We start from the raw sequence: 12,095 nt of genomic DNA on the forward strand, positions 1-12,095 counted from the left end.
TTGATTGTATGCTTCAGACTTTCAACTGCTATTACGGAGTGTGAGAGCATCTCAGCTTCATTTCGTTTGAGGCGTTGATGTTGTTATTAATTCATGTTGTCCTGCTACACCAAAAGCTATGGTCGTGAGCTGCTGGGGTTGATATGGGTAACAGTGTAGGGATGTTTCTGCGCCATATCACTCTATTTAATATAGAAAGAATTGTGTTTAAAACCATTTCTGGGTGTCTTTAATAGTGTGTCAGTGGTCTGAAAAAGTTAATGATTCATTTTTAAGTCAATAGCAAACATTTACTTTCACTGAAAAAGTGGGAAACTGCCTTTACTTCACGGATGTTGATGATGTACACTAGTGCTGGGGTGAAATGGCAGCTATAAACAAGAACATGTTGCTTTGCTTTGTCCACCATTTCAAAAGCTGCAAAAAACTAAACAAAAACCTTCATACATAGTAACCGAATTACAAATGGTGCTGCCTCACTGTATAACAGCACTACAGTAAACAATGGACCAAAAAAAAAAAAAAAAAACAACAACAAAGGAAAAAAGAGAAAAGAATCACCTTTATACATCTCTAGCACATAAAATAAAAATGCAACTATTTCAAACGGAGAAAGAAAAGTGAATCAGAATAGAAAGCAACCGGAAGAAGAAAGAAAACAAAAATGAAATGTCCTTATGGCTTATGAGCGCTGGGAATACAAGTTCACGCTCCATCTCGATCATTACATCCAGAGACGTCTCACACGTGTCCTCATGCGAGTGGTTACGCATTTGAGACGACTTCATCAAACCAGCGACTGAAATGCTTTCATTTGTGCTCAAATTTGATACAGTTCCAGAAAAGAAAAAGAAAAAAAAGTGTAAGCCCGGGCTTTTCTGATCCCCGAACTCGTAAACGTCTCTCGTCCGGAACACTGAAAAATAACGGAAAAGCTCACTGTGACAAACCAGTCACTCCAGTCCTGTACGGCACAGCTTTTAAAACACACGGGACTCAGATCAGTGGCTAATCGAACCTGGTATGAGTTCCGTCAGGTGTATTTGAACAGAAAAAAATGTTGTTGTTTTTTTTTTTAAAAAAAAGCACACCTGTGTCTCACATGGCATACAATTATCTGACAATATACTGTATACTCGAGTAGTACCTGTGACGGTTTGTACTACAGTGGCGTCAGTGACGGCTGGTTGTGATATTCAGTAGGAGGTCTTAAACTTAATATCTATCAGTAGCTTCACAATGAATCCATTAGTGTTGAGCTATATCATATCACGAGGTGTCATCGATGTGTAATGAGAATGATATTGGGAAATCAATTACACACACATTGAAACGCAGCTGCATTCGTGACGTCGAAATGTTTCAAGTCTGTAATGTATAAGCGTGATAGACAGAAAGGGTTTTTAATTTGATCATTTTTATTTATTTATTTATTTATTTTTAATTTTTTTTACAAAAAACAGTAAATGTCTAGTTCGGTCACGTGTCCTTTTTTGTAATTTGTACTTTGATTGGACGATGTGTGCTTAGTCGATCTATTTTTAGCTTCTCCTCGAAAAGGCATTAAGAGTACATAATCCAACTTGTTCGCTTTTTAAATCGCTGCTGAAGCGGGCTGAAAAACCGTTCAGCCCCGATGCACACGAACTCGAAGAACGTTCCATGTGTTATTATTCGTACAACCGATGTTGTGCTTGGTTCCACCAAAAATGTACAACAGCGAGTAATCTGACGTAAAGCTGCTGCTGTTGTTTTGAATCTCTTAAAGACGGCGGAGGGCAAGGCGGGGGGTCTTAACTCGTTTATCCCAGCCGTCCCTGAGTAACATCTCAAATCACTCAAAACACCGACGTTTTGCTCTAAATGTAGTACCTCATATCACCGACCTGTGTCAGAACAGCCTCCACAGGAACATTATAATTAACCTCCCTTATGCTTCATGGAGCAGGTTGATTCCGCTGCTGGTTTTCCAGTACATCATCGCTGTGTTGTATTAACAGTACATCTTGCGCTACTCAAAGTAAACCGTTTGAAATACAGTTAGAAGGGAAATAGGATTTCTCTGAATCTGAAACTGGTTCGGACTACACTTATACTGTATATCTGTGCACGTTAAAAAAAAAAAAAAGAAAAAGAAGAAGGAGAAAAGAAACAAGTATTTGAAGAGACTGCAGTTGTTCAGCCTGATAAAAAAAGTAACAAACTGAATGTTTAATTGCAACGCTGTGTGTGAGGATGACATGCGACACAAAGGATCACTGCACGACTGACGGCGAGGCTGGCTCGCTGGTTAATGGGCTCCGGTTGAGTAGACAATGTAGTAAACTCTGGAGCTGTGGTCATGGCTGAGTCCCACTGCACTGTGCTTCCTCATCACACCTGTCACGGTTTTATGATCTTTTCGATCACAAGTAGAACACGTGTATATACAAAGAGACACTGAAGGTGAGTGAGATTATTCAGACTTGACAGTATATACAGTATATCGTAATTACAGAGTGTTTGCCCTATGTTCGTAAGGGAATAGTAGCAGGAATGCTTGTGTATGCTAGACTGTGAGGGTGTGCCACTATAGTGTGAGTCGCTGTAGGAATGTAGTGTGAGTCCCTGCTACACCCTGCTTTATCCCCAACAGGTAAAACAAGTCTTCACCTTCTCCAGTCAAAGTCTGGGCCTCCCAGGGAGGAACATGTACAGTAATACACTCTGCTTTATTTCTTTTTCTCTCAGTCCAGTGATTATCCATGAATTCTCCTCATCAACCCTTCTGAGAGCAGTCCTTTCTAGTGCTCATGCTGAAAATACAGCTAAAATGTCTTCCCACGTGTTGTGCCTTTTCCCAAATCCCTGTTAGCAGATCGAGAGGTCTGTAGAGTGGTCCTGCTCCTCGGGGAGCTTCACACGAAGGATGAGAAGCCTGTGAGAGGAGTACGCGAGCCTGGTGCAGGCTGCCCAGTGGGTGTGTACACTCCTCCCATGCTGTGCTGGGTCACGACAGTCTGATAGTAGCCTTCTCCGTCTCCGCTGGCACACTCCTCATATGCGCAGGCCAGAGTTTCCTTCAGGCCTTTCTGCTGCCGCTTCCACGAGTTGAAGTAAGAGGGGTCGCTCATGTAGTGGTTCACGAACGAGTGCTTGATCGGTTCGTCCTCACACTCGCTGTCTGTTGCCTGGTATATCAAATCACACGGGCAGAAGCATGAAGTCACGTTATTAAAAGCTCTTCTTATGACCGCAATGTGTAGACTACCAGAGAAATATATAGTGTATAAACGGCTACACACGCGCATAAAAAAATTAATAAACCACACCGCTTATGACTTTTTAGCTACCAGGCTACAATAAGAATGTCTCAGCGTTTCATATGGAGAATGATCGATTCTTTGAGGTTTTCATCGTGCGTGTAATTCAAGACTTCACCTCAGATTCGGACAGCTCTGCAGCTCTTTCTGTAAGGGCTGTGGAGTCTGTGGACACGGCACCGTTGTAGTTGTTGCAGATATCTTCGTCTGAATAGCGCAGACCTGCAGGGTTGGGCCGAGGCGGGGATCTGTCGCAGCAGAGGACATAGTAGAACATATATTGTAAAATGAACATAGCGTATATATATATATATATTTACCCTTAACGGCTTAACCCTAAATGACCTGTCTGCTTTCAGATATTTGAAGAAGCCCAGAATTCTGCACATATGATATACGGAAATGAACAATTCAGAGGCAATGTATCAGGCTGATCCTGAGCTTGGGTTACTGTCTGTGCTATCTGTGTACACACACTGTGTTCACGTGGGTTTCCTCCAGGTCCTCCTGTTTCCTCCCACATCCCAAAAAACATGCCATTACTTGGATTTCCTAATTGTATGTGTAAATGTGTGTGTGTGTGCGCATGGTGTCCTGTGATGGTGTCCATCCAGGGTGGTTGCGTCATAGTTTCTGGGATGGGCTCTGGAGCCATTATGACCAGATAAAGTGGGAGATGAATGAACGAATGAATAAATGAATCATTTATGGGGATGTAGTAACTTAGTATAATTATTTTTGATATGCAAATTTAAATATTCAGGGCTACACGATGGTGCAGAGGGTAATGTTTCCACATCACAGCTCCAGGGTCTGGGACTTGGCCCTAGGTGTGAATAATAGCTAGAGATCAGATATCAGATCAGATCAGATCTCGATTTTGTAATATCGGTTCCACCGATAAATGGCGCCATCTTGTGGGCGCATTGAGAAGTGCATGAAGAATTGAGATTGCAGCACTGCATCTGGAGGAGAGACGGGTTAACAACGGTGTGCACAGGTGAAGTATACTTCCTTTGTTTTAATGAACAAACTTTATTTAAAATAACAGCCATTAATGAACTAATGAGATGTGTTACATAAATGCTTGATATGTAGTTTAAGCAGCTTGCCACTAAGAAATAGAGACAAACTCATGGAGTCACGTAAACTTTTTATCTCATCAAAGCTTTTATTTAAAAAAAAAGAGAGACTTTAGTAACGGTGCACATAATTTTTTGCACTCTTTCAGACCTGTCTATTTATCTGTGTATTAATAAGAGGTTTTGTTTTGTATGCAAGGAGGAAGTGTGATTGTTGTAAATAAAATGGTTTGTTCAGTTCAGTGGTGTCGTTATCACTGTCAAAACCAGAAGTAAAACAATAAATAAATCTCTTCTGTATATCGGTTATAGGGCACGTAAACATGCAAATAATCGGTAACAAAAAATCCATATCGGCCGATCTCTGATAATCACCCCCGGTCTCCTGTTACAATCTGTTACAATCACCTCCGTTCTCCTGTTATAATCACCACCGCTCTCCTGTCATAATTACCCCCAGTCTCCTGTTATAATCACCCCCAGTCTGCTGTTATAATCACCCCCAGTCTCCTGTTATAATCACCACCGCTCTCCTGTCATAATCACCTCCGGTCTCCTGTTATAATCACCCCCAGTCTCCTGTTATAATCACCTCCGGTCTCCTGTCATAATCACCTCCGGTCTCCTGTCATAATCACCTCCGGTCTCCTGTTATAATCACCCCCAGTCTCCTGTTATAATCACCTCCGGTCTCCTGTCATAATCACCTCCGGTCTCCTGTCATAATCACCTCCAGTCTCCTGTCATAATCACCTCCGGTCTCCGGTTATAATCACCGCCGCTCTCCTGTTATAATCACCGCCGCTCTCCTGTTATAATCACCGCCGCTCTCCTGTTATAATCACCCCCGGTCTTCTGTCATAATCACCTCCGGTCTCCGGTTATAATCACCCCCAGTCTCCTGTTATAATCACCGCCGCTCTCCTGTTATAATCACCGCAGCTCTCCTGTTATAATCACCCCCAGTCTCCTGTTATAATCACCCCCGGTCTCCTGTTATAATCACCCCCGGTCTTCTGTCATAATCACCTCCGGTCTCCGGTTATAATCACCCCCAGTCTCCTGTTATAATCACCCCCAGTCTCCTGTTATAATCACAGCCGCTCTCCTGTTATAATCACCGCCGCTCTCCTGTTATAATCACCTCCGGTCTCCTGTTATAATCACCCCTGCTCTCCTGTTATAATCACCCCCAGTCTCCTGTTATAATCACCCCCAGTCTCCTGTTATAATCACCCCCAGTCTCCTGTTATAATCACCACCGCTCTCCTGTCATAATCACCTCCGGTCTCCTGTTATAATCACCCCCAGTCTCCTGTTATAATCACCCCCAGTCTCCTGTCATAATCACCTCCGGTCTCCGGTTATAATCACCGCCGCTCTCCTGTTATAATCACCGCCGCTCTCCTGTTATAATCACCACCGCTCTCCGGTTATAATCACCCCCGGTCTCCTGTTATAATCACCCCTGCTCTCCTGTTATAATCACCCCCAGTCTCCTGTTATAATCACCTCCGGTCTCCTGTCATAATCACCCACGGTCTCCTGTTATAATCACCACCGCTCTCCTGTCATAATCACCTCCGGTCTCCTGTCATAATCACCCACGGTCTCCTGTTATAATCACCACCGCTCTCCTGTCATAATCACCTCCGGTCTCCTGTTATAATCACCCCCAGTCTCCTGTTATAATCACCTCCAGTCTCCTGTCATAATCACCTCCGGTCTCCGGTTATAATCACCGCCGCTCTCCTGTTATAATCACCGCCGCTCTCCTGTTATAATCACCCCCGGGCTTCTGTCATAATCACCTCCGGTCTCCGGTTATAATCACCCCCAGTCTCCTGTTATAATCACCGCCGCTCTCCTGTTATAATCACCGCCGCTCTCCTGTTATAATCACCCCCAGTCTCCTGTTATAATCACCCCTGCTCTCCTGTTATAATCACCCCCAGTCTCCTGTTATAATCACCCCCGGTCTCCTGTTATAATCACCCCCGGTCTTCTGTCATAATCACCTCCGGTCTCCGGTTATAATCACCCCCAGTCTCCTGTTATAATCACCCCCAGTCTCCTGTTATAATCACAGCCGCTCTCCTGTTATAATCACCGCCGCTCTCCTGTTATAATCACCTCCGGTCTCCTGTTATAATCACCCCTGCTCTCCTGTTATAATCACCCCCAGTCTCCTGTTATAATCACCCCCAGTCTCCTGTTATAATCACCCCCAGTCTCCTGTTATAATCACCGCCGCTCTCCTGTCATAATCACCTCCGGTCTCCTGTTATAATCACCCCCAGTCTCCTGTTATAATCACCCCCGGTCTCCTGTTATAATCACCCCCAGTCTCCTGTTATAATCACCCCCGGTCTCCTGTTATAATCACCCCCAGTCTCCTGTTATAATCACCCCCAGTCTCCTGTTATAATCACCACCGCTCTCCTGTCATAATCACCTCCGGTCTCCTGTTATAATCACCCCCAGTCTCCTGTTATAATCACCCCCGGTCTCCTGTCATAATCACCTCCGGTCTCCGGTTATAATCACCGCCGCTCTCCTGTTATAATCACCGCCGCTCTCCTATTATAATCACCGCCGCTCTCCTGTTATAATCACCCCCGGTCTTCTGTCATAATCACCTCCGGTCTCCGGTTATAATCACCGCCGCTCTCCTGTTATAATCACCGCCGCTCTCCTGTTATAATCACCCCCAGTCTCCTGTTATAATCACCCCAGTCTCCTGTTATAATCACCCCCGGTCTCCTGTTATAATCACCCCTGCTCTCCTGTTATAATCACCCACGGTCTCCTGTTATAATCACCCCCGGTCTTCTGTCATAATCACCTCCGGTCTCCGGTTATAATCACCCCCAGTCTCCTGTTATAATCACCCCCAGTCTCCTGTTATAATCACAGCCGCTCTCCTGTTATAATCACTGCCGCTCTCCTGTTATAATCACCTCCGGTCTCCGGTTATAATCACCCCCGGTCTCCTGTTATAATCACCCCTGCTCTCCTGTTATAATCACCCCCAGTCTCCTGTCATAATCACCTCCGGTCTCCGGTTATAATCACCGCCGCTCTCCTGTCATAATCACCTCCGGTCTCCTGTTATAATCACCCACGGTCTCCTGTTATAATCACCCCTGCTCTCCTGTTATAATCACCGCCGCTCTCCTGTTATAATCACCCCCAGTCTCCTGTTATAATCACCGCCGCTCTCCTGTTATAATCACCGCCACTCTCCTGTTATAATCACCGCCGCTCTCCTGTTATAATCACCCCCGGTCTTCTGTCATAATCACCTCCGGTCTCCGGTTATAATCACCCCCAGTCTCCTGTTATAATCACCGCCGCTCTCCTGTTATAATCACCGCCGCTCTAATGTTATAATCACCGCCGCTCTCCTGTTATAATCACCCCCAGTCTCCTGTTATAATCACCCCCAGTCTCCTGTTATAATCACCCCCAGTCTCCTGTTATAATCCCCTCTGCTCTCCTGTTATAATCACCCCCAATCTCCTGTTATAATCACCCCAGTCTCCTGTTATAATCACCGCCGCTCTCCTGTTATAATCACCGCCGCTCTCCTGTTATAATCATCCCGTCTCTCCTGTTATAATCACCCCTGCTCTCCTGTTATAATCACCTCCAGTCTCCTGTTATAATCATCCCCTCTCTCCTGTTACAATCACCCCCAGTCTCCTGTTATAATCACCTCCACTCTTCTGGGAAGGCTTTCCTCTAGATTTTGGAGCGTGTCTGTGGGGATTTGTGTTCATTCAGCTACAAGAGCATTAGTGAGGTCAGGCACTGATTTTGGGTGAGGAGTAGTAATTTCAATATTCAGACAAGCACACCTGGAAAAATGAAAGACATTGTGGACTACTGAATAACTCTACTCAATAATACAAGGTGGTTATTTAATATATATATATATATATTTTTAATTAATTGTGAATATGCTACAACCTATATGAACAAACTGGGAATCTACACTGAATGAGTTGTGGAAATGGGGTTATAGAATAAACATCATCATGCCCTAGAGGTGAAGGTGACTCTACACAAGAGGTAGGGAGTTCTCACCTGGTGCCGTTCTTCCTCAGGAAGGAGCTCTTGACATGGACAGGTCTGCTGTTCAGCTCCAGAGCTGTGAAGCCTCCATTGTCCAGTGTGACCCTCTCCTCTACCGTGGACACAGCTTTACCTGCGGTGATTAGCATATCATCATCGCGGCAACACCACTAGGATCAACATCTAATACAGACCAACATTCAGCAGCTCAGTGTATGGAAATTGAGTATAAGGTGGATTTATCTGCATGACATGGTCTTGGTCACACCTGTTCCACAGCTCTTGTACTTCTTGTTCTGTCCGTGCAAGACGAGCCCAAAAACGATCATCAGCAGCAGAATCAGACCACTCAGAGCAAGGATGATCAGAAACCACCACTCCTCATAAAATGGGGTGTCCATCTGGGCTGTGGGAGCGAAGATGCACAAATAAAGACAGAGAGAGATGAGAGAGAGAGAGATGAGAGAGAAATGAGAGAAAGAGAGATGAAAGAGATGAGAGAGAGAGAGATGAGAGGGAGATATAGAGAGATGAGGGAGAGAGAGATGAGAGAAAGAGATGAGAGAGAGCGATGAGAGAGAGATGAGGGAGAGAGAGATGAGAGAGATAGAGAGATGAGGGAGAGAGAGATGATGGAGAGAGATAAAGAGATGAGGGAGAGAGAGACAGAGAGAGAGAGATGAGAGATGGAGAGAGAGAGAGAGAGAGAGAGAGAGAGAGAGAGAGAGAGAGAGAGAGAGAGTGAATTGGACAGAGCCTGATTTCATGCTGTACTGGAAAATGCTTTTCATTCTTTTTTAAAAACAACAACAGCCACAGAGATTGGCACAAAACCAGTGGTGGCGTGTCCATACATTGCATTTCAAGAAAGTAAAAAAAGCCCTGTTTCTGGGAAATGACATTTTTTGTGTAAGAAAAATCTTATCGAGCATGTTTTGCATTAGAAAGGTAATTGCATTTTAAGAAAAAAAAGAAAAGAAAAAAAATATATAATATAAATATAAATAAATATATATATATCTTAATAAGATCTTCCAGCAAATATCAAGCTAGATTTAACCAGGAACAAGCTACAACAAAGGTTTGCATAATTTTCCAGCAGAGGAACAAGATTATTTTCCTTATTTGAAGAGTAAGACCTCTTGCACACTTCAATTTTTCCAATTTTTCAATGAAGCAGCTATGTGTCATGGTTATGCGGAAATCCACACTGAACTACGTTATCCATCAGCATGTCACATGTCCCACTGATCACTCACACCTGTTCTGTATTACCTCTAGTAAACACCCCTATAGACGTTCTAGTCCACAGTCGCTCTCATAGTCCGTATGTTTTTGCCTTGTGTCCATTGTTACACTTATGGTTCTTATTTACACAGTTTCAGTTGCTTTTTTTTCCTTTTGCACTTTATTCAATAAAAATCTGCACTTTCTACAATCCCTGACACTATGTTGCAGAGTTTTCCCCTTTTTAATAAAAATGCTAAAAAAAAAAAAAACGATATTTCTGGTGCCTTAATTTAAGACAAAGTCACTTATTTTTATTTTGCTGTTTTTCAGAAATTGTCTATTACTGTAAGCTTTTTTTTTTCTTCTTCTAATTATTAATCTTAGATTAAGGGATAAATTCTAAAGTCAGCTCAATCAAGAGACCAAAATATCATTTTAAGTAAGTCTTTCTTGAATAACTGAGTTTTCATTGCTTGTAATAAGCACAACTTGCTTACATTTTTGCATTTTTGTCTAGATTTACGAACCAATCGCATTTTTTAGTCACTAGATATTTATGCTATTTTCAAGAATTCTTACCGTGTCAGTTTTGCTTACCCCACTGGCAGATTTTTTTTGCTTGATTTTAGTAACTAGATTTAAGTTTGTCTTGCTTGCTTAAAGAAAGGCATTTTTTGCAGTGAAGGGGCAGGTTGGGCAGAGTTTCACCATTCAGCCATTCAACAAATGTTCATTTTCATAAAATTCTCATTATAATACTAATGACCTCTTTTGAATGACCGAGAATAATAAAAGAAACTTTCCTATTTGACAGATATAAGCCAATCTATTGATTTGATTACCTTCCTAGAGGTTCCACAATCTTGGGGAAGCACGCTCACTGCCCCTTTTACCTCCTTAGAATTATTACTGCATCTAGCGGTAAAGAAAGGGAACTGCAACAAACGAGGCCCATTAGGACAGGAATCATACTGCCCCATGCTCAAGGGATGATTAAGGACTGTTAAGGACAGGATTTCCAAATTGGGCTAGTTTAAAATTACTCTGCGACCACCAGACCTTGTTTTATAGTAAATAATCAGGAACGTAAGTACAGACAGTGTGTCTACGATGTACAGAACCATTTCTATTGTAAGATTGATTGCAATGGCTGAAATAAGGAAAGTGGGATTATGGAGTGGATAAGGTCTCCTGCAGAAAAGGAAGAAACATGTATCTCTGAATTTTTTTTAGCTAGCTTCAAACCTTTTGTGTGGTTTATGAACATCCGTCTGAAACCTGGCAACCCTGGTTATTGATATAGGTATGTCTAAAATGAGCCAGTAGACTGTATGCTGGATGAATGTATGCTGTCGAATCTCAACTGCTTATTACAGAGTTACTCTGAAAATTCATTAGATAGCAGCCTATAGTTTAAGTGCGATAGCCTCTTGACTTCATTTTGTTTGAGGCTATGTCATTATTAATGCTGTCCTTCTACTCCAACATCTATGGTAACGGCAGTAAAACATCGGACTGTATTTCTCCTCTGTAAGTAAGCTGATTATCTCTAACAGACAGCTGTAACCATGTACTTTCATGGAGCTTTAATGGAGCTATTATTTTCTCATTTCTCTAGTGCTATAGAACCGGTATCTCTAGTACACAGTCAGACAAAATGCTGTTAGATAACAACCGTGACATCAGCTTCAGTATCTAACCTGAAACTACTGATAACAGGGCACTCCCAAAACACATTTCCTAACACAGTCTATTCCAGCATTGCTTAAATGGAAGTCACCTTCAGCAGATGGTTTCACATTTCATTTCCTGGTGAAATTAGTCGTGGGAATTGCTGGCAGTATGTGGAGAAGCAGTACAGAAAATGTGATGGTGTGTGAGTCTCCCCTTGAGAGAGCTGGAGAGAAAGTGGCCCAGATATGCCAATGATCTAAGGACACATCTTCTGACAAGGCTTGACTGACTGGTTGACAACAACGTTGAGACAGACTGACAAGGGCTCAGAGGTAGATGATGATGCCTGTGGTATGAAAGGTTCAGTCTGGAGATTGATGACCCTTTCAGATAACCTTCTTCCTTTGATGCGTACACAAAAGTCGAGGTTCTTTGTGCTGGTGCACAAAGAAACATGTGACAGTATTCACCCTTCTGACTCAAAATTGAAAAGACTGAATCACAAACGTCTGTTTTTGAAAAAAAGTTTAAAATGACTTTAAAAGATTTACTAATCCAAAGTGCACAATAATAAAAAAAAGCTCTCTTTTATAAGTCTATTAGGTGCGTTATCCTTGTACCTACATTCATTGGCCCTTTTATCAGGTAAACCTACTACACAATTACAGACCCCATCTACCACATCCATCGATGGTTAAGGGATCATCAAGAGGATAACTGATGGCCAAAT

At 42.7% G+C, this 12,095-nt stretch overlaps 1 protein-coding gene across 2 annotated transcripts in view; it reads right to left on the reverse strand.

Annotated features, from left to right (window-relative positions):
* Positions 1–201: 201 nt before the first annotated feature.
* The window catches only part of sdk1a (sidekick cell adhesion molecule 1a), a 278,535-nt gene continuing 266,641 nt past the window's right edge, over positions 202–12,095 (reverse strand). The window contains exons 42-45 of one of the 2 annotated variants that reach the window (XM_053675068.1): positions 8,730–8,867; positions 8,474–8,588; positions 3,421–3,550; positions 202–3,170 (exon numbers count right to left, since the gene is read on the reverse strand). In XM_053675068.1, coding sequence (XP_053531043.1) covers positions 2,898–3,170; positions 3,421–3,550; positions 8,474–8,588; positions 8,730–8,867 — 656 coding nt within the window. In that variant the 3' untranslated portion in view covers positions 202–2,897. Of the gene's footprint in view, positions 3,171–3,420; positions 3,551–8,473; positions 8,595–8,729; positions 8,868–12,095 lie in introns of both variants that reach the window. The other variant, XM_017454712.3, reaches the window with a different exon arrangement.

This window comes from Ictalurus punctatus, chromosome 24 (genome assembly GCF_001660625.3).
Source record: "Ictalurus punctatus breed USDA103 chromosome 24, Coco_2.0, whole genome shotgun sequence".
Taxonomy (NCBI): Eukaryota; Metazoa; Chordata; class Actinopteri; order Siluriformes; family Ictaluridae; genus Ictalurus; species Ictalurus punctatus.